The sequence below is a fragment of the Xyrauchen texanus genome, chromosome 20 (genome assembly GCF_025860055.1).
Source record: "Xyrauchen texanus isolate HMW12.3.18 chromosome 20, RBS_HiC_50CHRs, whole genome shotgun sequence".
Taxonomy (NCBI): Eukaryota; Metazoa; Chordata; class Actinopteri; order Cypriniformes; family Catostomidae; genus Xyrauchen; species Xyrauchen texanus.
The window spans coordinates 10587806-10611719 of NC_068295.1; the positions used below are offsets into that span (position 1 = coordinate 10587806).

The 23914-nt window shown below is 39.8% G+C and overlaps 1 protein-coding gene across 2 annotated transcripts in view; it reads left to right on the plus strand.

Moving 5' to 3' along the window:
• Nucleotides 1-23914, plus strand: part of LOC127660905 (synaptotagmin-16-like) — a 44464-nt gene that overhangs the window by 499 nt on the left and 20051 nt on the right. Inside the window, exon 2 of one of the 2 annotated variants that reach the window (XM_052151383.1) lies at nucleotides 17122-17298. In XM_052151383.1, coding sequence (XP_052007343.1) covers nucleotides 17122-17298 — 177 coding nt within the window. Of the gene's footprint in view, nucleotides 1-17121; nucleotides 17299-18785; nucleotides 19538-23914 lie in introns of those variants that run through there. The other variant, XM_052151382.1, reaches the window with a different exon arrangement.

Here is a 23914-nt window from a genome sequence, read left to right on the forward strand (position 1 = left end):
CCATGCTGTGTATTTTTTATAATAACTACTTTTAGCATCCATCCACGGACGTGTGTGGCTGTTTATTTCATCATCTGCTGGTTTTCAGTGCTTTTTACAAGAGTAAAAACGCTCCGCTAGATCTTCAGTGGGACATGGAGGACCAAACTACTTCAAATTAAATTAGCCTATTCAATCAATAAATCATTAAAAGCACCGATAATTAATTCTTCCTATGTATTTTGTTGTAGGGGAGTCATTTATTGCAGTTTCTTTTGGCCAAAACGTTGTGTGGTATTACTAACCTTGGCCTCCTAATCCATAAAAACAGGAATTATTGTTTAAAAGGGATAATTCACCCCAAAATAAAAATTCTCTCATCATTTACATCTTAGATCATCATGCTATCTTAGATGTGTATGACTTTCTTCTGTGAGAAACAAAGGTTTTTAGAAGAATATTTAAGCTCTGTAGGTCCACCCAATGCAAGTGAATGGTGATCAGACCTTTGTAGCTCCAGAAATCACATAAAGGAAACAAAAGTAATTCATATCTTCAGAAGCAAGGTGTGGGTGAGAAACAGATCATATTTAAGTCCTTTTTTACTCTAAATCTCCACTTTCAGTTTTGCATCTGAAAGTTGTGTCATGCCAGTTTAGTTTTACTTTCATATCTGAAAGTGAAAGTTTAAGTGGAGATTTAGTGTAAAAAAAAAAAAAAAAAAGGACTTAAATGTTGATTCATTTATTCACCCATACCTATTATATTGCTTCTGAAGATGTGAATTTAAACCACTGGAGTCCAATGTATAACTTTTATGTTTCCTTTATGTGATATTTCGAGCTACAAAGGTCTGTCCACCATTCAATTGCATTGTATGGACCAAGAGAGCTGAGATATTCTTCCAAAAATCTTTGTGTTCTGCAGAAGAATGTCAGTCAAACACATCTGGGATGGCATGAGGGTGAGTAAATGATGAGAGAATTTTCAATTTTGGGTGAACTATTCCCTTAAACCTCTCATTATATCCACTCTCTAATATATATATATATATATATATATATATATATATATATATATATATACACTCACCTAAAGGATTATTAGGAACACCATACTAATACTGTGTTTGACCCCTTTCAGCCTTCAGAACTGCCTTAATTCTATGTGGCATTGATTCAACAAGGTGCTGAAAGCATTCTTTAGAAATGTTTGCCCATATTGATAGGATAGCATCTTGCAGTTGATGGAGATTTGTGGGATGCACATCCAGGGCATGAAGCTCCCGTTCCACCACATCCCAAAGATGCTCTATTGGGTTGAGATCTGGTGACTGTGGGGGCCATTTTAGTACAGTGAACTCATTGTCGTGTTCAAGAAACCAATTTGAAATGATTAGAGCTTTGTGACATGGTGCATTATCCTGCTGGAAGTAGCCATCAGAGGATGGGTACATGGTGGCCATAAAGGGATGGACATGGTCAGAAACAATGCTCAGGTAGGCCGTGGCATTTAAACGATGCCCAATTGGCACTAAGGGGCATAAAGTGTGCCAAGAAAACATCCCCCACACTCATCAGACCAGGCAACATTTTTCCAGTCTTCAACTGTCCAATTTTGGTGAGCTCTTGCAAATTGTAGCCTCTTTTTCCTATTTGTAGTGGAGATGAGTGGTACCCGGTGGGGTCTTCTGCTGTTGTAGCCCATCCGCCTCAAGGTTGTGCGTGTTGTGGCTTCACAAATGCTTTGCTGCATACCTCGGTTGTAACGAGTGGTTATTTCAGGCAAAGTTGCTCTTCTATCAGCTTGAATCAGTCGGACCATTCTCCTCTGACCTCTAGCATCAACAAGGCATTTTCACCCACAGGACTGCCGCATACTGGATGTTTTTCCCTTTTCACACCATTCTTTGTAAACCCTAGAAATGGTTGTGCGTGAAAATCCCAGTAACTGAGCAGATTGTGAAATACTCAGACCGGCCCGTCTGGCACCAACAACCATGCCACGCTCAAAATTGCTTAAATCACCTTTCTTTCCCATTCTGACATTCAGTTTGGAGTTCAGGAGATTGTCTTGACCAGGACCACACCCCTAAATGCATTGAAGCAACTGCCATGTGATTGGTTGATTAGATAATTGCATTAATGAGAAACTGAACAGGTGTTCCTAATAATCCTGTAGGTGAGTGTATATGTGATTTTCTTTAAATGTGTTTATTATAATTATAAGCTACATTTTGCAGTGACTGTATATGAATGATTAATTTCCAAGCCTGGAAATACATAATTTTCCCTGATTTACTGAAAGAGCTTTTGGGGACTTTTTTTCAATAAGTTGGTTCACCTATTGATTTATTACAATATTTAATTTTATGTAGTTCATTTCTCCTCAATGGAAGGTATAATAAATATAACTATTAACCCTACTGTTAACACTTTATTTCAAGTATTATTTATTATAACTTTATTAATTATTATTATTTTTATTAAGTGATGAGGAGGGTGTGGCCAGGCCGTGATGACGAACACTTGGCGCTGAGTTTTCTATTCAGTGGGAGAGAGATAAGGAGGGGTCGGGATGCCAGTTCGAGAGAGAGAGACGTGTTGTGTGTGCATCCTTGTTTTGTTTGATGCAAAGCACTTTTATGTTATGTTTGAGTTATGTTCTTTCATTAGTTTATGTTGCTGTTCAGCCGGTTCCCGTTTCTCCTTGACCATGCTGTGAAACTCGTTACATATTATTAATTTTATAATGATTTTGTTTTTATTTTAAAGATTTTTGCACTTGTTTGCTGTTATAGCTGATAGTCTATTTAGCTATGTGCTGCACAAGTGTAGCGTTCTCTTGATGCCTCGGATGAAAAGTTGAAAGTCTATCAATTAGTGAGTTTTTGGTGTTCTGGTTAAAGCGGATAGGTGCTAATGCAAAGGTTGCAGGAACAATCCCAGGTGAGGGAGTCCCAGGGCCCAGGAGAGACACTTGAGAGCAGAATCCTGCTTTATTGCCATTGAGAACGTGGGTGAGATATTAGTTTCCTGGATGCTCCTGGGGAAGTGAACCACTTACTATCATGTCAAGTGACATCTCCTGTCTGAATATGTGATTTACAGTATTTTTTATAAAAAAAAATTCTATATAGTAGCAGTCCTTAATTGAGGGTCTCATCTGTCACATATTCTGTCCAATAATCTCTGGCTCTTTGTCACTCCAGCGACAGATACAGTTACAGGCTGGGTTTCACGAAGCACCAAGCAGAAAGTTTGCAGCACTTAAGTAGTGCATAATCTCTAAGGGGCATTTCCCAAAAGCATTGTTATCTAAATAGTTTGTAAAAACATAAAGCAAAACAAAAAATCATTGTAACGAGGTTCTTAAGAAGGAGGTTCTCGCCTCCTCCTCTCCATTAATACATTTACACTCCGTAAATCTCTCTCTCTCTCTGTCCCACTGCAGTCTCCAGTCGGCCTTTATCCCTCTCTAAGGCTTGATTAGACTGATTAGGGGCTGGGTGTGTAGCGTCACAACCCGGCCCCGCCTTATCACATTAAGAAATATGATTTAGTGTTTCTTCAAGAAACGCATCTTTCCCCGCAGAAAGCTGAAAAATTTGGGAAGATATGGGGTGGACATGTTTTCTTTAGTGCTGGCTCACATAAGAGCAGGGGACTCATTACACTGATAAGTAAACATCTACAATTAAAATGTCTCAAACAGATTAAAGATAAATTAGGAATAATAGTCGTTATTGTTTTAGCAGAAATTCAGTGGCAAAGGTTGATTTTTGCTAATATTTACTCACATAATGCTGATGATCAGGGCTTTTTATAGATCTTGAAGGGATGTTGCAACCTGCTGGCACCCCTCATGATATAATATTGGGAGGACACTTAAATGTTTTGATGGACTCATTCCTTGATCATAGTGAAGCAAAAGTGTGTAAGCTCCCTAGGGCAACATTGATGCTTCACAGGATGTGTAAAACTCTTGGTCTTGCAGATATTTGGAGACTTTTGAACCCATCTGGACTATACATTTATTCCTTCAGTCCATTAGATTTATTCTTAAATAGATTCTTAAATAGATTTTTCTTAAAGTCCCTCATTTCATCTGTTGAATTGGAAACATCTTAGTCTCAGATCACGGCTCTGGTGAGTTTAGAGGTGTTGCCACATATGGAGAAAAAGAAATCATATAGTTGCCACTTTAATTTATCCATTTTGCTAAATCTTTATTTCCAACAAATTTTAAGGCTGAAATCAATGTTTATATGGAGACCAACTGGTCCTCAGTATCCTCTGTGGGTGTGGCTTAGGAGGCATTTAAGGCAGTTCCTAGAGGTTGGATCAAACAGTATGCCTCATTTATCAATAAATCCAAAGCACGAGAACACGTGGAGTTGGAAGGGAATATTAAAAGTGCTGAAGCAGAGCTGAAGTACCGAGTGTCTTATAATGGCCTCAGTGAATTGACCCGATTGAAATACAGATATAATACTATTTTTTCATGGAAGGTGGAGTTTTGGTTATTCATGGCAAGATATTATAAAAATATTAAATGTTTTGAGTCAGGGGACAAAGCAGGGAAGCTTTTGGCTAGATATATAAACCAGAGAGAGTCCTTTTTGTTCCATTCCCTCAGTGAAATCTGATGGTGGTGGGATTTTTACCTCAGCCATTGATATTAATTTTACTTTTAAAGAATTCTATCTTGATCTCTATAGTTCCATGTCTTTGTCTACTGATGAAGATTTTAGACATTTTGTGGAACCATTAGAACTCCTTAAACTGATGACTGAACAAAAAAATGATCTTCATTTTGAGATAACCTTAGAGGAGCTTGGCGAAGTAATTAAGGCCTTGCTTACAGGCAAAGCTCCCAGGCCAGATGGATTTGCAGAAGTTTTTAGATCTTATGCTACAGAATTGGCTCCATTTTTATTAGAAGTCTATACATAATCATTAAAGAATGGAAAGCTTCAATCAACCATGACACAGGCCCGAATCAGTCTGATTCTTAAAAAGTTTAAAGATCCAAGCGAGTGTAAGAGTTATTGTCCAATTTCCCTGATCCAACTAGACGTTAAAATATTGTCAAAAGGTCTGGTTAACCGATTAAGTAAAGTTATGACACCTCTTATCCATATAGATCAGGTAGCATTTATTTGGGGCCACAGCACTTCTGACAACATTAGGCATTTCAATCATTGTGGTCAGTGGCGAATGATCAGGCTCCGGTCGCGGCCATCTCACTTGATGCCGAAAAGGGGTTTGATATGGTAGAATGGGATTATCTTTTTAAGATTTTGGAAATGTATGGGTTTGGGAGTACTTTTATTGGATGGATTAAGTTACTTTATAGACACCCGGTAGCGGCGTTACAAACAAATTGATTAATTTCAAATAATTTTACTCTGGATAGGGGCACCCGGCAGGGTTGCCCTCTTTCCCCATTATTGTTCTTTCTTGCCCTGGAACCATTAGCAGCCGTGATAAGAAAGGAAGATGATTTTCCAGGGGTGGTGGTGGGAGGTATGATGCATAAGATTCTGCTTTACGCAGATGATATTTTATTATTCGTCTCTGACTCCACTAGATCTATGCCTTGCCTTTACAGAATTATTAATTCCTTTTCTAAATTCTCAGGATACAGAGTTATTTGGTCTAAATCCGAAGCTTTGGCTCTTACAGCGTACTGCCCAGCAACAGCTTTTCAGCCGTGTGACTTCCAGTGGCCCAAACAGGGTATTAAATATTGGATATTTTATTCCCAGCAAATTTTTGTGATTTAGTTAAAGTTAATTTTGATCCCTTAATAAAACGGAGATGTGGACAGGTGGGGGCTTCATTACATGTATCTATGATTGGGAAGGTTAATGTTATTAAAATTTATTGTATTCCAAAATTCATCTACCTGCTACAGTCTCTCCCTGTAGATGTCCCCTCTCTTATTTCAAGCAATTTGATAACATAGCGAAGACCTTCATTTGGAATGGTAAACGTCCCATATTATATTTCAACAAATTACATAGGCCAATTGACATAGGGGGTTTTACTAGATTTAGTTTTACTATTATGCATTCGGTCTCCGACATTTGGCTCATTGGTCACTTCGACCTGAGAGAGCCCTTCCCTGGTTTTGTATTGAACAGGAAGTTCTTGCCACTATTTTACCATTGCAAAGCCTTTCTATTAAACTAACCGGAGTAGTTAAGTCACACCCCGTTATCTCGCATATTCACTTGGTATGGACAAATGTGTCCAGAGGGTTTAACTCTGACATTTCTTTAAATGTTGCCTTGAGCATATGGATGATCCCAAAATTATGTATTAATAAGTACCATTTCTGTTGGTCAGATTGGATTGTGAGGGAGGTTAATGCTCGGTGACCTATATGAGAGAGGAGTGTTGAGATCTTTTGAAAATATTGTTCAACATTTTTGGATTCCCAGATCTCAGTTATTTAGATATTTACAGCTGCGCCATCTGCTCTGTACTGTTTTTGGGAGTAGCGTGCACCCCCCTAAAACGGCTACTCTGGAAGTGTTGATTACTGCCTATGGAAAAGGTCATGAGGCATCAGTGTATTACTCCCTGTTAATTCAGAGTCTGAGGGACGGAGCTTCAACTTCTCTCTAGAGAGTATGGGAGAAATATTTAAACTTTCTGTTGGAGGAGGGAGTGTGGGAATGGATTCTAAAAAATATCTACATCTAGAGATGCAAGGGTGCGATTGATGCAATTTAAGATTTTATATCGATTCTATTGGACCCCCTCTAGTTGTATAGACTTGGTCTCAAAGACAAATCCACCTGCTGGCGATGCCAATCAGAAGATGGGGAAATGACCCATGTTTTTTGGGGATGTGTTAAGATTCAAGAATTTTGGTTGAGGATTCTGAATTTTATTTGCTCAGGTTTCATTTTGCACCAGGCTCTGTGTTGTAGGTGAGTGGATGGTTATTGATGAAGGGGATGGGTTCATGAAGAGTTGTGTCCTAGCTGGTGTCATGATCAGAAGGCAGGTCATCCTTAGCGGATGGAAATCAGGTGGAGCACCGCCGTTTCTGGAGTGGTGCACGGAGTTGGGCAGGGTGGAGGCTTTTGATAGTTTGATTCTGTGTTTCCTGTTATTTTGTTTGATTTGTCATTGGAATCAATAAAAATTGTTAACAAAATAATAAACTGAACTCAAACATAACATAAACTGCAAAAGAAACAAAGACGTGCACACACAGCTTCATGCATGTCTCTCTCTCTCTCACTGGCATCCCCGGCTCCCGGCTGATTAGGACAATTTAGTGCCGGGCATGTGTTCTTACTGCCCGGCCTCGCCCTCCTCCTCATCACACTCCCCCTCCCAATTCAGGCCGGGGAAACCTCCGGCTTGAGATACTACTCTCCCTTCCTGGAGGTGAGGTGTTGCCCTTCCGGCCATCCTTCTGCCGGCAGGTCTTCCCCATCCTCCCCTGGCAGACAGCAGTGCGTCCTCTGTCTCCTGGTATATGGCAGCGGTGAAGACTCCACGACAGCGCATCCCTCCTCCTTCCCGGGTTTCGGCACAAGTGTAACGAGGTTCTTAAGATGGACAAGGAGCAGGCGGGAACCTGCAGAAAAGTCAACGTAAAACTATAATAACAACCTGAACTCAAAACATAACATAAACTGCATAAGAAACAAAGGTGCACACACGCAGCTTTGTGCATCTCTCTCTCTCTCTCACACTGGCATCCTCGGCTCCTCCTTATACCCCTCCTGGCTGATTAGGAGGATTCAGCGCCAGGCGTGCGTTCTCACGGCCCGGCCACACCCTCCTCCTTGAAATCAATAGGCAGTCTGCACATGCAACATGATAAGTCTAAATTACAAGACAGGTAATACAGTATAGCACAGGCCCGAGGCTACATAAGTGGCAGAGTGGCACTAGTCCACACAGATTGGCAGCTGGTCCACCCAATCAAAACTGTAGGAATGTACTAACAGGTTGAAAATAAAAAAACATTCATTTTGTTGCACGCAAAATAGCTCACATGCAAGATAATCATCATATTCCTGTTATAAAAGTTTGCATTTTTTTTATTTCAAATAAAATTTTGATATGATTATGTGAACTGAAATGGGTTGTGGCGCACTTCTTATCGCTCATATTCTCTGCACTTTGCAATGCTCTACAGTTATGCCTGTAAACAAATCTGCTTACTGCGCTTAGCAACAAGATAATGTATCCACGCTTGGTCTCACTGGACTATGGAAGCATAATTTATGACTCTGCCAGAGAATCATATAAGCGGATGTTGGACTCAGTACATCATCCGGGCTTACGACTCGCCTTGGGAGCATTTAGAACTTCGCCGATGCAAAGCTTGTACATCGAAGCCAATGAACCTTCACTTCAAAACAGACGATTGAAGCTTTCACTCCAATATGCTATCAAAATAAAGGCAAATAAAACCAACCCCGCTTATTCTTCAATCTTCAACCCACAATTTACTCCTTTGTATGAGAGCAAACCAAAAAGTATCAGATCCTTTGGTATTCGTATTAAACCTCATTTGGAGAACTTGAATATAAATTTTAACATTCTAACCCAAATACAATTCAATTCTATATCTCCCTGGAAACTAAAGAAGCCTAATATCAATTTGGACTTGACTTATCAGAAGAAAGGGATGACCCATCCAAATGTATACAGACAGCAATATTTGGAAATAAGAAACCAATTCCCCTCCCATGTACCTATATTCACAGATGGCTCGAAGATGAAAAACAGTGTAACGTCAGCAATGGTGACTGGAAATCAACGCTATGGAATTCGTATTCCAAAACAGTGCTGAATTTTCTCTGCTGAGTCTCGTGCTTTACTTTTAGCTTTGGAGCACATTGAAAATTCTCTGCAAATTTTTTTTATAATTTTTACTGACTCTAAATCCTGCCTTCAAGCAATGGACACTTTAAAAATTGACCATCCTTTAGTGGACTGCATCTTAACCAAAGTGGATTATCTACTAAATCAGTTCTTCAGCATTATCTTTTGCTGGGTTCCAGGACATGTTGGTCTTGCAGGAAATGAACAAGCTGATGCAGCTGCTAAGGAAGCTCTTAATCAGGAAGTTAATGAATGTCAAATCCCTCCCTCAGATATCAGACTGATTATTAACCGATATATTTTAAATAAGTGGCAAGAAGAGTGGAATATGTGCAAGAACAATAAGTTGTATGTAATTCATCCGGAAATTTCAAACAGACTTTTTATCAATTTTAAAACAAGATTTGATCAAGTGGTCTACATCAGATGTCGTATAGGTCACGCAAATCTGACCCATGCCTTTTTGCTTAAAGGTGAAGACCCAACCCTATGTATGTTTTGTAATATTCCCTTATCTGTCAAACATATTTTACTAGATTGTCCTGGTCTTAACACAAGTAGAATGCTCTTTTATGAAGTTACCTCGTTAAAGGACTTATTTAATGAGATTGTGCCTGAAAGGGTTTTGGATTTCTTATCATATATTAATCTTAAAAAAAATATTGTATAATATGACTTGCTATTTATATTTGTTTTGTTTTTATTGTATTTATATGATATTTGTTTTTTGTAATTGAATTCTTGCCATGAAAATAGCTTTGATCGCTGACATGGCATTAAATAAAACATACTACTACTACTTAGTCTCACTGAATTTATTATTATTATTATTATTTTACATGGTAGTGTGGTAGATGTTTCTGTAGATGACATGGCAGGGTATGACATTAGGGGGTAATTTTGCTCGTCACCTACCCGCAACTGTGGCAGGCAATCTGTAAGAAGTCTCAAAGTGGCAAATGACAAGTAATGCCGTTAGACACAAATTCACATGTTTGAAGAAGCACACTTTATTATATTTAGAAAAACAGATGAAAGAAAATCCATCGATGCGCGTCTCTGATTCGTTGTGTGTTCAGAGGTTTATTGGCACTCATGCAAAACACACACATATGACGAGTTCTCAATATTTCTTCCCTGTTTGTAATCTGGGAACAATTTGCAGGAATAGTGGCATCTATCAGAACGCTGAATATGATCTCAGACCATCTCAGGATGCAGGTGAATTGTCATATAATTCAGTAGCTACAACCTCAAAAATGGTTCTTGAACAAGAAGTTTCTTTTATGTGCTTGTCTACACTTTAGCCTCCATTTATATGTAACATGTCCCAACTTTCTAGGACAGCTGTGTGGCATGGGGGGCGTGGTCTTGTGTCGGTCTGCGGGAGAGAGAGAGAGCGGTAAGGCCATTGACCTGGTTTGAAATGAGCTCTAACACCTGTGTCTTGTTGTAGTGATACGGAGAGAGACATTTAAAGGGACGCCAAGTCTTACCCCTCTCTCTCTGTCCTGCAGACCAGGTAAATTACTAATAATTAACTTAACAATTGTTCAAAAATAAATAGGCCTAATTATTTTTATTGTACCTGTAATTATGCAACTCTTAAGTATTAAGCTGTAAATGAGCAAATATTGACTCATAATGGCTGAGGAAAAGTGCACAATTTATTATATTTATGATGAAATTAGGCACAGAATAGAGGTCCACCCTGTTTCAACAAGGTCTTCTCAGTTGGATATTTCTGGCCTCGCCCCTGGTATAACATTATATTAGCCTTCTTTGATAAGCAGAATTGTAATTGCAATAGAAAGGCGATATGTTCCTTTTTATGTTCCTTTTGAAGACATGAGTAATGTAATGTGACCATGTAGTTTAAAACTTAAATAAATATGCCTTAATGAATAATTAAAATATGGTTTACAGAGGAGATTAGAGCGACAGTGTGCAATGAGAGATTCTCTCTGTATCTCTTCATCCTCCTCCTCCTCTTCTTTCTTCCTCCAATGTCTGGTTCAAATCGGCTCACCTATAGTCTTTTACAAGGCAGTAACAAATTGCATGATGCATAATGACAGTAAGGCTACAAGTACAAAGTACCTTGAACTCTAACCAGATGATTTATTAATATTTAGACCAGTCTATGAGTAGTTAAATACTGACACCCATGATTTTAATCCTGTTCTGTGTGTATTTAATCAGTTTCCAGCCAAAAAAACCTTTATGATTCACGTCGCGTACATTTACGTTACCTGCATTTATTGCGTCACTTTCATTAATCTCTATGCTTGAGCATCAATACATCTGAAACTCTGTCTTACTAAAGCCATCATTATTTCTTTAATTCAATTCTGTGATAGTTAGGTAATACATTTCGGCTCCTCAACAAGATTTCAAACAACTTCCATGTTTGTTAGTATTTCCCACATTATTTTCATCTTGAGAAGACAAATGCTTGGACATACTGGCCAAAGTGATCAGGACCTTTGGACTGGACAGCTCCCGTAATGAAGCACTTAAGTTCTACTTTATAGCGGGCGATTCTATGTGCTGGTTTGGGAAACAGGTGTTACTCCATCATAAAATAAAAAGCGACATAAGTTAAGATGATCGTTAAAGCTTAAGTTGCAATGTTATTTGGAAACCCAGCAACAGTCTAATCTTGAATCTACAGTCAGCCATGGAATGTATATTTAAACAGCTTGATGATCATGAGTGCAGAGAATTCTAGTCTACAGGCAGATTTTAGTGCCAGAAAGTCCTCATATCACTTCCAAAAATGATTTTTCAGCTGGAATGCCCTAAATTCATACATCATCTGTTCTATGTTTGGGATGTGCTGGCTTTAAACAATTCAAGATATCTTTATTGTATTTGGTCAGCACAGGTGTAGTTTTCTAAAGGAAAATGACCACCTTGGTAATATATAGTAATACTATATAGCTTTTAATTTGTCCAGCAGAGCAGAAAAAATGTGCTGGTGTGTCAGTCCAAACCTCCTTTATTTACAAAGTGCCCCGTTCACCTTTACCTGCATTTCAGTTCCTAACCTCTGTCTTTCTTAGAGCATGACCAATCCACCTGTGAAAGAGAGAGATTGATTTTATGATCCCAGGTGGTGTTTGTGTGTGTATTGTGAAGGAGACAGAAAAGCACTATTCACCATCTAACACGTTTTGTAAGAGAAACTGAAAGACATTTCAGTGCTTTCATGTGTGTTGAGGGGGAAAATAAGAGGTAGACACTTTTTTCCCCCTAAAATCTCACAAGGTCTACAAAAAAAAAAAAAAGAAAGAAAATTACAAATTGCTCTGATGCTCAGAGTGCAGTGAATTTTGATAGATTTTTCTGCTCTTTGTTTGGGAGCTGCACAGTCAGGAAGGGTGTTAGAGCCCAACAGGAAGTTCCTGAGAAATGGAGAGAGCCAACATCCTCTGCCATTTAACTAATGACTGAGAAAGTTAAACAGAAAAGAGAGAAGGTGAAAAGAGTTTTACTAATGGCTGGACAATAACTAGAACTCTAACAGTTTATGCACAAAACATAAATTCTGTCTGTCTGTCTATCTACAGTATCTATCATCTGTCTGTCTATCTGACTGTCTGTCTGTCATCTATCTATCTATCTTCTGTCTGTCTATCTCTATCTCTCTGTCTGTCTATCTAGCTGTCTGTCTGTCATCTATCTGTCTGTCTATTTACAGTATCTATCTATCTTCTGTCTGTCTATCTCTCACTCTGTCTATCTGTCTGTTTGTCTATCTGTCTGTCTGATCTATATATCTTCTATATAGCTGTCTGTCTGTATATCTGATCTATCTGTCTGTCTGTCAATGGTGTTCCTACACCACATGGGGTTCATCGCATGTCATGTAGGCAAGATCTTCATCTGTATCATAGGAGTCTCAAAATGTTTGGTTATTTTTATTTTCAATTAAATACAGGGACGTCAGTGGGAACCAGGACATGTTCCTTCAGAGATTTGAGAATTGATTCAGGGAGCTACAGTTTTTTTTTAAGGAAATATAAAGTAAGGAGTCAGATCAAATTCAATCAAAGAACAGTATAAAGATTACATGATTTAAGGGTAAATACAGAAATAATTATAAAACCGGCAGATAAAGGATCAAAAATGGTAATAATGGATAAGGCACAATTAAAAGAGGCCAACAGGCAATTAAAAACACCAATCATTACTTATCACTTACACATTCTATACTGCTATAATGATTTATGAAATAATGTTTTATTTATAAAATTAAAATATATTACATATAAATAGTTTCTGTTCCTCTCTGGCCATGAACAGCCAAGGTCACGTAAATTCTATCTTCTTTCCAAAATACATTAGCCACTGGAGTCGTAGACGGTTCCTTATATGATCCCATGTGCACGACAGATTATAAGTGATTGTGGTTGAGAATCGTATAGAGTTGCAGAATGTATAGATACGTTTATTAACCCTTTGTCTCAAAAACATTGTAGCTACATCTAAGATACTGATGAGTTTGAACTATTGACAAGTTAAAACTATTGAAGTACCTAAGAACTCTCCTTTTCTCTGTTGATGTAGATCTAGTCGAGTGTAGTCTAGTGTATTCTAAACACAAATATAGATATACTGCACTAGTATTAAATACAGTTAGGGATGCTTTTGAAATGTATCCAGATTATAAATGTACAGAGGAGACCCTTTTGACACTAATATATCTTAGTCTTACCCGTAATGATTTCAGATTTAATAGGAAATATTATTTACAAATATGCAGTACAGCGATGGGGAAAAAACTTGCCCTATTATTTATATGTGCAGGTGGGAAGAAAAAGCTTTTCAGAAATGCCAATATTTACTATACCTTAGATATCTTTATGATATTTTTGGTATATGGCATCACCCCATAGAAGAATTCAATACATTTATATATATTTTGAATAGTTATCATCCTTCAATTAAAATGAAATATATTTTATCATTATGGACTTTGCAAAAAAAAACTTTCAAAACTTATATATATTACAAAACAAAATAAGAGAAGTTACAACAGAAAAATTAACATTTTAAAGAATTTAGAGTAATATCAGCTTTTAGGAGAAATAGAAATCTCAAAGATTTTCTGGTCTATTCAGCGTACTAATACAGAGTACTAATTCTCCTATTGAGAAATGTTTTAGGACGCTTGATTATATTTTTAATCGATATTCTAAAATAGATTATCCGAGAAGACAATATTTTACAGTTGAGGACAGGCATATAGTGTATGTTCTTAAATGTAGGGAAATGTGGTAGGCTGGATGTGGATGAAACAGGGAAGCAACTTCAAGATAGGATCAAACGGCATATCTATAATATAAGAAAGAAAAGCCGTTCCATTATATTTTATTGAACATGGGAATCAGGCCCTATACGTTGCAGGCCTTCAATCTAGTTTTAGGTGGACTGCGTTACAACAAAGTCTTTTGAGAGGTGGTGGATAGAACACCTTCAAACTACATTTTCTAAGGGTTTAAATGAAAAATGGGTGGGGGGTGTTGGAAAATGGGGGAAGTAGTGAGTTTGAGTTGTTTTAACAATAATTTAGATATACATTTTTGACTATAACCCTGAACCCATCACACTAATCATAGTCTTAAAGGGATCCTTTGGAGATTGGTGGAGGTATTGTTAGATGGGGCGGGTTTTGATGATGGACTCCAATCCCCTATCCTACCCTTAGTGTTAATTGTGAGATGGCCGTAGTGATCCTAGAACATTTTTTTTTTCTTGCGTTAAGGGAAAGGGTTTGGAAAATCTAAGAAAATGTATGTTGCTAGAACTCTATCTGTCTGTCTGTCTGTCTATCTATCTATCTGTCTGTCTGTCCGTCCATCATCTGCCTATAAACTATCTGTCTTTCTGCCTGCCTGTCTGTCTAACTATCATCTGTTTCTCAATGATCTGCCTGTCTATCAATCTACAGTATCTATCATCTGTCTATCAACTATCCATCTGTCTGTCTATCTATCATCTGTCTATCTCATTTTATCATTATGGACTTTGCAAAAAACTTGCAGTGTGGGTGCAAGAAATTCATTATTTATATAAAATATAAATATATAAAAAATTACATAGAAAAATCTTAAATACATTTAATCTTGCCTTTTAGCTTTGAATTTATCAGTAATTGTGTAGTGTGGTTAATTAGCGTAGTCAGACAGCAGGGTGCAATTTATACAAATGACCAGTAGGTAGAGATGCTTTTCTATTTTTTAAACATGACAAGAAATTCAAAGTGGTTTGCGAGGTTTAAGCAGTCAGATTATCTTCTCATGAGTCTTTCCAGAGCACTATTATTGCCTATATATTTATTTCTGTAAATAATAATAAAACAAAAAAATTATACTCAGACTTTAGTATCATTCAGTCCAAACTATTTAAAAACAATTAACATTTATTCTCTCCTTGTAAGTGTTTGTCTGCACTTCTCTTTTTCTCCCTGTCCTTCTTACCGACACCAACTAATTTTGATTCACTGCTCATAATGTTTCAATTGCAATCGTATATATAGTTAGTGTTCTTAATAACCATCATATTTAGAGCACATCTGAACTCAGAGCCCCCTGTGCATTCAAGAACAGCAAATCCATGGCAACATGAATCATTGTGTATGCATTTATGTGAACAAAGCCTTACTCAAATCAGTTATGATTTGAGTAAGGCTTACAGAATGCTTGAGCTGTTTCCAAGGAAACTCGTTCTCATACATCATAGAGGTCCTTGTGTGTGAGTGTTTCTGTATTTACAAGGTCAGTGTGTTCCAAATGGTGCAGAGAGCATAGCTAGCAATTGTTTGGAAATTAAAGTTGTATGCATCAGTGTATGCAGTATTTTTCTGAAATTTAATATTATACTTCACCAAAAATAAAATTGTCATAATTTATGTTGTTCCAAACCAGTATGATTCTTTTCTTCTTCCGTGGAACACAAAAGGAGAAGTTAGGCAGAATGTTAGTAGACTGACAGCCTGAGTTAAACTTTTTACCAGTAGTGGTGGCATAGTGGGCTAAAGCACATAACTGTTAATCAGAAGGTCGCTGGTTCGATCCCCTCGGCCACCACTATTGTGTCCTTGAGCAAGGCACTTAACTCCAGGTTGCTCCGAGGGGATTGTCCCTGTAATAAGTGCACTGTAAGTCGATTTGGATAAAAGCATCTGCCAAATGCATAAATGTAAATGTACCAAAGTGAATGGTAACTGAGGCTGTCATACCCCTTAACATCTCTTTTTTTGTGTTCTGTGGAAGAAAGAAAGGCATACAGTCTGAGCTGAGAGTGTTTTTGTGTGTGCAACCTACTATTGCAGATTAGATGGTTCAGTATAATAGTGTGCAGCTCCAGCCTTTTATTGAAAAACACACATGTAAACACTCTCAAACACACATTGAGGAGAGCCAGGCTAGGTGAAATATTCACTCTTATGCAACTTAATGGGCCATTTTACACTTGAAGTGTTCACTACTTCAAAGCTCCTTTGAGAAAAATGAGTCCAAGGCTTCTTTTATGAGCACAGAATGTGTTTGCTGTAGGTATGGTCTGGTGGGTGTAAAAATCAGTCTAGTACAAATGAAGCCTTCACTGAGATGCCAAAGCTGTGAGCCTAAAATTGATTTAATGTGTAGATTTACAAATTGTCACACAAATAATTTCTTCCTGATAATCTGTCCATGTTCTCAAAGCATGATTTACGAATATTCCACAGAGCATCATGTTGGCTTCAATGGAAGAATGAAAATCTGACCTTTTGTAAAAAAACAAAATTACATTTATTTCCAGGTTTAAATGAAAAATATATTTTCAATGTGATCTCAGACTGTTGGACCAGACTATATGTACAGTATAGCTATACAGTAATACACAATGGCAATAAATTGATATAATACACATATCTTAAAGGATTTAAGTAATCAGGGAAAAATGTGGATCATGTTTCTATGGATGAGCACAGTGAAAGATGGAGAAAAGAAACCTAATAGCTGACATTATGGGCTTTGTTTAATGTATGTGCAAAGCTTTTTTGACATTGTTGACCTCGTTTATTGTGGGAATTGTGAAAATGCAAGGCCTTCTGGGTCATTGGTGTGATTAGCTGTTTTATTCTGGAATATGTACACAGGTTAAATGAGTAAATCAATTCTTTAATTATGGTGGCTGACATCACCTTTGTATGCGTTTAAGTTTTATAGGTGTTTGGGTTGTGTTTGCTTGGTCTGATAAGTGTTTCTGTATGTGTCTATTCCCTCACCAGTCACTCCCGAGGCGGTTGGCTTCCTGTCAGCTGTGGGCATCTTTGTCATGTTGCTGGCCATACTCTTCCTCTTTATCAATAAGAAGCTTTGTTTCGCTCATGTGGGAGGGCTTCCCTGCTTCAAACAGTATAGCCGCCGCAAACGAAGAGACCGTGCTGGGATACACCAAGGACTGGGTAAGTGTCTGTGGTTGTGGGAGGGAACAAACATTCTTTCCTCACTCCTTTGCTCCCGTCTGTAAATGTAGATTTACTCCAAAGTATGTGGAGTCAGATCCATTTGCTGTTTTGGGAGGACTTTCTGACTTATAAATGTACCTTCAAATATAAAGGTAAAAAATTCAAGTGGTCTTAAAATTTGTCTTTTGGCTGTGATCTACAATGCATTTTTGTTAACTTAAACAGTGATTAATAATGAGAATTTTCTTGTGCTACTCAAATCAACCAATCAGGTATTTATTTCCAGGGACCGGATGACCTTTGCGCCTTACAAAGATTTTGTGCGTGATTCCTGTATCCATGTAAAAGCAATTGTTTTTGCACAAACAGTACTTTTGCCGTATGCGTCAGGGTGCGTCAGAGTTCTGTTTATGTTTGTATTGCGAAAAAGACAGACTGACTGCTCATTTTCCAACTTATTACACAACTAATTGCCATAAATAAGTAAATGGACATAAAATATTGATTTGAGTTTAAATAATTGTATTAGCTTATGTGTAGAAATCGCAGATTGATACGAAAAATAGGAAAGATGACCCTGTCATGTGAGGTCATTATTCAGAAATATCAGACCACTGGATAGCACAATTGATCATTCAGACTTGAGTATTCCAGAGAGCCATGTGCTAAAGAAAATATATTTTATATATACAGTATATATATATATATATATATATATATAACTCAGTATTTGAGAATTTTTTTTTATTATGTGAGAAGAGACCACAGCATGATACGACAGCAACATGATCACACGTGAATTTGGCATGTTGTTTCTGAGAGTTCCAGTACCCTATAGGATCAGACATATACAAACTCACTGACTAGCAGCATCTCCCATTAGACATTTACATTTATTCATTTGGCAGGTGCTTTTATCCAAAGTGACTTACAACATGAGGAAGGATACAACTTACAGTAAGTGATTCTTAAGGAGACAACAAGGGCATTTTTGGTTCAGCTCAAGTGTGTTTACCTTCCTTGTGGTGCGTCTGGTAGGGCATTGCATCAGCTATCCCAAGTTCGGATTCCGCGTTAAAACCAGGAACATGGTGCGCTCGCATTATCAGTGACAAGTGCAAAGAATGCTGTGATTGACCAATCAGAATCAAGTATTCCAGAGAGCTGTGTAACAACAAATATTCCTTTAGGATTGATATTACACGCACTGAACCCCACACACATATTCAATGTCCTCAATGGGTTATACCTTGCTCTGTTCATTCTTGGAAATCACATTTAAATCACACACTTACATATGAATAAACTCTGCAATTTTCAGTTTGACTACACAATGTGTGACTCAAACACAGACACACACTTTGTACATATTAACAAGCCATATCTAAGCTGGGTGTTGGAGGAAATGTTTTGCTGTGGCATTGAAAAAAGCAGCTCCCTGAGCAAACATTCAGTCAGTCTGTCCTATAAGAGGTCCTCGAGACAAATGTTTTGCATTCAGGTGCTGCTGAACTGGTGTGACCGAAGGTTTATTGTATGTAGGTTATTGGTAAGATTCTGCAGGAGTAATTGATTGTTCTTTCCACTGCTGGTAAGTTTTTGGACGCAGCAGTTTTTGTCAGGTAGCCAAAGCCAGTTAACCTTAATACAAATTCTGTTTGTGGACAATGGTTGTTAGTTGCACTACTGAAGTGAATACGAAAAGTTTTTTTTTAAGAGATGTTTTTGTTTCTACCACAATAACACTATGAGGGACTTCACTGGGTCTTCTGACCACCTGAAAACAGATCTGCTTTTTTGTTGTCGTCAAAAGTGTTCAGAACATTTTGCAATTAATCTTTACCGAAGAAAAAAGTTTTGAAATCTTATGGAATGGCAGACGTCCCCAAGTCTGGTATCCCAGCTTTCTCTTCATGGCTCACTCAGGTGTCAGACGCCATCTCCAGTAGCTTCCGGGGCCTCGGCCAAAATGGAGTTGTTGAATCCAAGTCCGACTCCTATAACCCACAGGACTCCGATGTGGATTTGAGACAGAACTTGATAGGTGCTGGAGTGGATGTATCCTCCATGGATCCACAAGAGAGGCTGGAAGCCCTTCAAGCCCAGCTGACAATGCGTAATCTGGGCAGCAGGTTTGATTCCTTCCCCTCTGCCACACGTCTCACTCCCATTAGTGAAGAGACAGATGAGCTGGAAAGCAGGAGGAGTCTGCTGGTTTCATGCTGTTCTAGCACTGGTAAGCTGTCGGTTGGCAGTTTTAGTCCATATACTTAGTCTGTTTGTTAAGATCAGTATTTGAGTTACTGACTGCTGTTCGTTCATTAAGTAATCTATTTTTGTTTGAAAAAGGATGTGGCAACAGTTTAGACATTTTTTATGATTTTGTTCTTGTGACATCTGGTTACCTGAATACTAGTGTATAAAATCTGTAGATTAATATTTTAATAAAGTATAATCGAATCGAATAACCTGTTTCTATCAGAAATACGTCAAAGTAGGTTGTGAGCAACATTTAATGTTGACTTAATAAATTAAGATAAGAGATTTGGAATATATAGCGTGTAATGCAAATAATACTTTATATTTATTAAAGCTGAAGTGTGTAATTTCTGAGACACTAGGGCTACCGAACGTAATTTAAAAAATACAAATTGTTTTCAAACAGCTTTATAAATACGCCCCCATCTGTTATTGGTCCAGTAAATAGATAGTCCTGCCCCCCACTCACGCCATTGGTTGTTATGTCGGGCTAGACAGGTCGCTCAAAACCAACATTGCAATTTTTATATTGCCACAGAGACATAGTTTTTACAGTTTTAGAGAAAATTTGTGAATTTCTGTGTTTAAAGTGTTTAGTTTAACTTTTATTCACGCTGAGTTTAGCTGATTTGTGTGTGTGTGTGTGTGTGTGTGTGTGTGTGTGTGTGTGTGTGTGTGTGTGTGTGTGTGTGTGTGTGTGTGTGTGTGTGTGTGTGTGTGTGTGTGTGTGTGTGTGTGTGTGTGTGTGTGTGTGTGTGTGTGAGTGACCCGGTCCCGGGCCTCCCATAGGTCGACTCAGCCTAAAATGAGTACCTGGTGCGGTGTGTAAAACATCACTACTGGGGAGACAAAGGCGGTCGGGCGTGGTGCTGGCCACCCGCCCCCTCGTGTACCGTTCCGGCCTTCATAGGTGCTCGCTAACAGCACTTGCATGCGTGTGTGTGTTGTCTTTTTGGATATTACTATAATCAGTAAACTGAGAACACCCCCTCCCAAAGCAAACACGACAGTCATTAAATTTACACACAAATACACTGTACGCAAACACACATTTAAAATACACACACTTTTTTCACTCCCTGTACACACGTAGCAAACATATACACACTGTCTTACACCTAGATCGTCTGATGTTCTTTGGCACACACACACCTCAACAGACAGAACTATTTAGTTAGTTCTTCTGCATACACATTTAGACTTGTTCATGCCACTTTTACCATGAACTGGTCTCATGGATGATGGCTTTATCAAGAGTGTCTATAATGAGTTACACTGAAATACAGTTGTTTTATAGAAGCACAAATAAGAACTGATTCAGGTAACAGTGTATACAATATAAAAAGTCAGGGTATAAGTGTGTAGCTTACTGAGTCTATTGTGTGTGTAAATTCACAATATGACTGAGTTTGTAGTTTGTGTTAGTAAGTGTAGATTTGATTGTGGAGCAGGTGCGTCACTAGACCACTTTTACTGGGGCACGTGCACCAGTAAAATCTCAAGTTTGAGTTTTAACAATTTAATTTATTTGTCAGTGCATTGTAGATTTACAGAGGTAAGACTTGATAAACAAACTACATCCTCAGCCATCAGAGGCATGTCTCAGACATCAGATGAAAAAGCATCAAGTCTCAGGAAAACCTCTGTCAAGTCTGTCAAGGAATTGCAGAGAAAATAAACACATTTTTGTGTTATGTAGTACAGTCTTTGTGTATGATAACAATGAATCAATCTTTTGGATGTGAAATCAATAATTTAATTTGCTTGTGCTAGTTTAGGACACTAAACAGTTGGTTGTAACTATGGCTGCTGTGTGCTAATTACCTAGCTATAGTTTGGCTTGTTTTGAGTTTTTGTTGCAAGTAAACTTAATGAGTTTCAAATGAGTTTTTAAACTTAACACCAGTTATGTTAGCTAGCTAGTTGTTAATTTATAGAAATGACACTTCTGTATTTATAAAGTTAGAGATAGTTCAGCTAGTTTCGCAAGCTAGCAACCAAACTCTGTTCACCAAGTTCACCAACTCTGCCTAGTGACCTATCTGCTCATTCTGAGCCATTTTGCCTGACGTTGAATAATGCAATTCCATAGAATTACTTGACAGGGTTCTCTTACGAGAGGTTCTCTCGTATTGCGTAAACTAGCTTACGCTACGGGAAAGATTAATCTTTTCTGAGATATTGAAGCCAAAAAATTATCCTTAATTTTGTATCCATTGTCAACGCAGTGCAGCAACTGCATACCTTGAGCGGGCTAGCTAGCGAGCTCATAGGTTGCTCTGTGGCAACTGCTGCAGCCTATAGACGAACTTGAGTGAACTTGCGTCCAATGACAGGCACCCGCGCCGTCACTGCATCAAAGCCCGCCAAAATGGGCGTGGCTAGAGTGCATATAAGCGTAAGTTCGTAGGCTGGAACCCTGATTTTCATCTATTCAGCAAAGCTCTTCGCATCTCTGAACTGCAGAAGCCGCGTCGCCGTTCGAGGGGCATCTAGCAAGCTTGGACAGCGCTTGAAGAAGCCGGCCGTCTTCTCCACCTTCAGCCATCCTGCGAGCTACGCCATCCGGCGACGTATCCTTTTTAGAGCAAGCAATTTCCTCAGCGAACTTCACAAAAAGAGCAACGAGCGTCTTTTTTAAGATGCCTCGCACCACCTGCGCCTCATGCGGCGCCCCTCTCAGCGCCGGAGACCGCCACCTCATCTGCGCTCTCTGCCTGGGACTGGAACATGCAGAGCTCGCCCTCGCTGACGGCGGATGCGACCTCTGCGAGGAGCTTCCGATGTCGACCCTGCGGGCTCGACTCGAAGCACTCAAAACCGAAGCTGCCGCGCCGCCTTTCCTTTCGCCGCGCAGAAAGAAGCGCCGCTCCCAAAGGCTGCCGGAACCGGTGTTAGAAGCGACTACCTCGCCGGAGCCTCTCCCTCGAGCCTCGCTTTCACCCTCCCCGCCCTCCCGGGACGCACAGTTGCCGCCGAGCGGCCGCACTGTTGCCATCTCGGATGACGAGGCGGAGGATGAGGGCTGCTGTTCCATCATGGCTTCGGACAGCGAGGAGTGGTCAGGCTCCCAAGCCTCCTCCTCGGCGCAGGAATCCAGCAGGACCCGCGCCGGAGTCGAGGAAGAACTAACGCGCCTCCTCACACAGGCCGTTGACCGCCTCGGGCTCGAGTGGTCACCGCCTTCTGAGCAGGCTCCCAACAGACTCGACGGCTGCTTTCTTCAGAGCCCTTCCTGCCGGAACTCCGCGCCGAGCTCTCTAAATCGTGGAACGCGCCTCTCTCGGCCAGGAACCGATCCCACGTCTCCACCTCTCTTGCTCTGGTGGACGGCGCCACCGAGAGGGGCTACTCTTCCATCCCCCCGGTCGAGGATTCGGTAGCAGCACACCTTTGCCCGCCCTCCACGAGATGGCGGTCTAAGCCAGTGCTCCCGTATAAGGCCTGCAGAACTACTCCCGCCTGTGTTGGCCGCGCCTATGCCGCCGCCGGCCAAGCCGCATCTGCTCTGCATTCCATGGCCGTTTTACAGATCCTCCAAGCGGACCTTCTCCGAGAATGGGATGAGAAAGGCAGGCACCCAGAGGCTGTTTCAGATCTAAGGAGCGCAACGGATCTCGCCCTTCGCGCCACCAAAGCTGCAGCTCAAGCCCTAGGGAAGTGCATGGCCGCGCTGACTGTGACCGAGAGACACCTATGGCTAACACTAGCCGATATGGGAGAAGCTGAGCGCTCCACGTTCCTCAACGCACCGCTCTCTCCGTCCGGTCTCTTCGGTTCCGCAGTGAGTGGCATTGTTGACCGTTTTTCGGAAGTCCAGAAAGCCACCCAAGCCATGAAACTCTTCCTGCCTCGTCGCGCACCGCCGCTCTGTCTTTTCCTTCCCACTATGTGCTTATGTATTACACACACACTGGCCCGCACTCTTGCCGGCCAAATGTTATTTCCCCACTCACAAGGGCTCCCCCGGGTCCCCCCCATCCCCGGGGCTCATGCAGTGGATGCTTGGCGCGCACGGCGTTGACAATGGGTTCCCGTAGCGTAAGCTAGCTTACGCAATACGAGAGAACCTCTTGTAAGAGAATGAATCGGTTACCTTACGTAACCTCGGTTCTCTCTAGAAGAGGGAACGAGTATTGCGTAGCCGGCCGTGCTCGCGCCACGAGCGATTTTCGCTTCATTCAATGAAAACCAGGGTTCCAGCCTACAAACTTACGCTTATATGCACTCTAGCCACGCCCATGGCGGGCTTTGATGCAGTGACGGCGCGGGCGCCTGTTATTGGACGCGAGTTCACTCAAGTTCGTCTATAGGCTGCAGCAGTTGCCACAGAGCAACCTATGAGCTCGCTAGC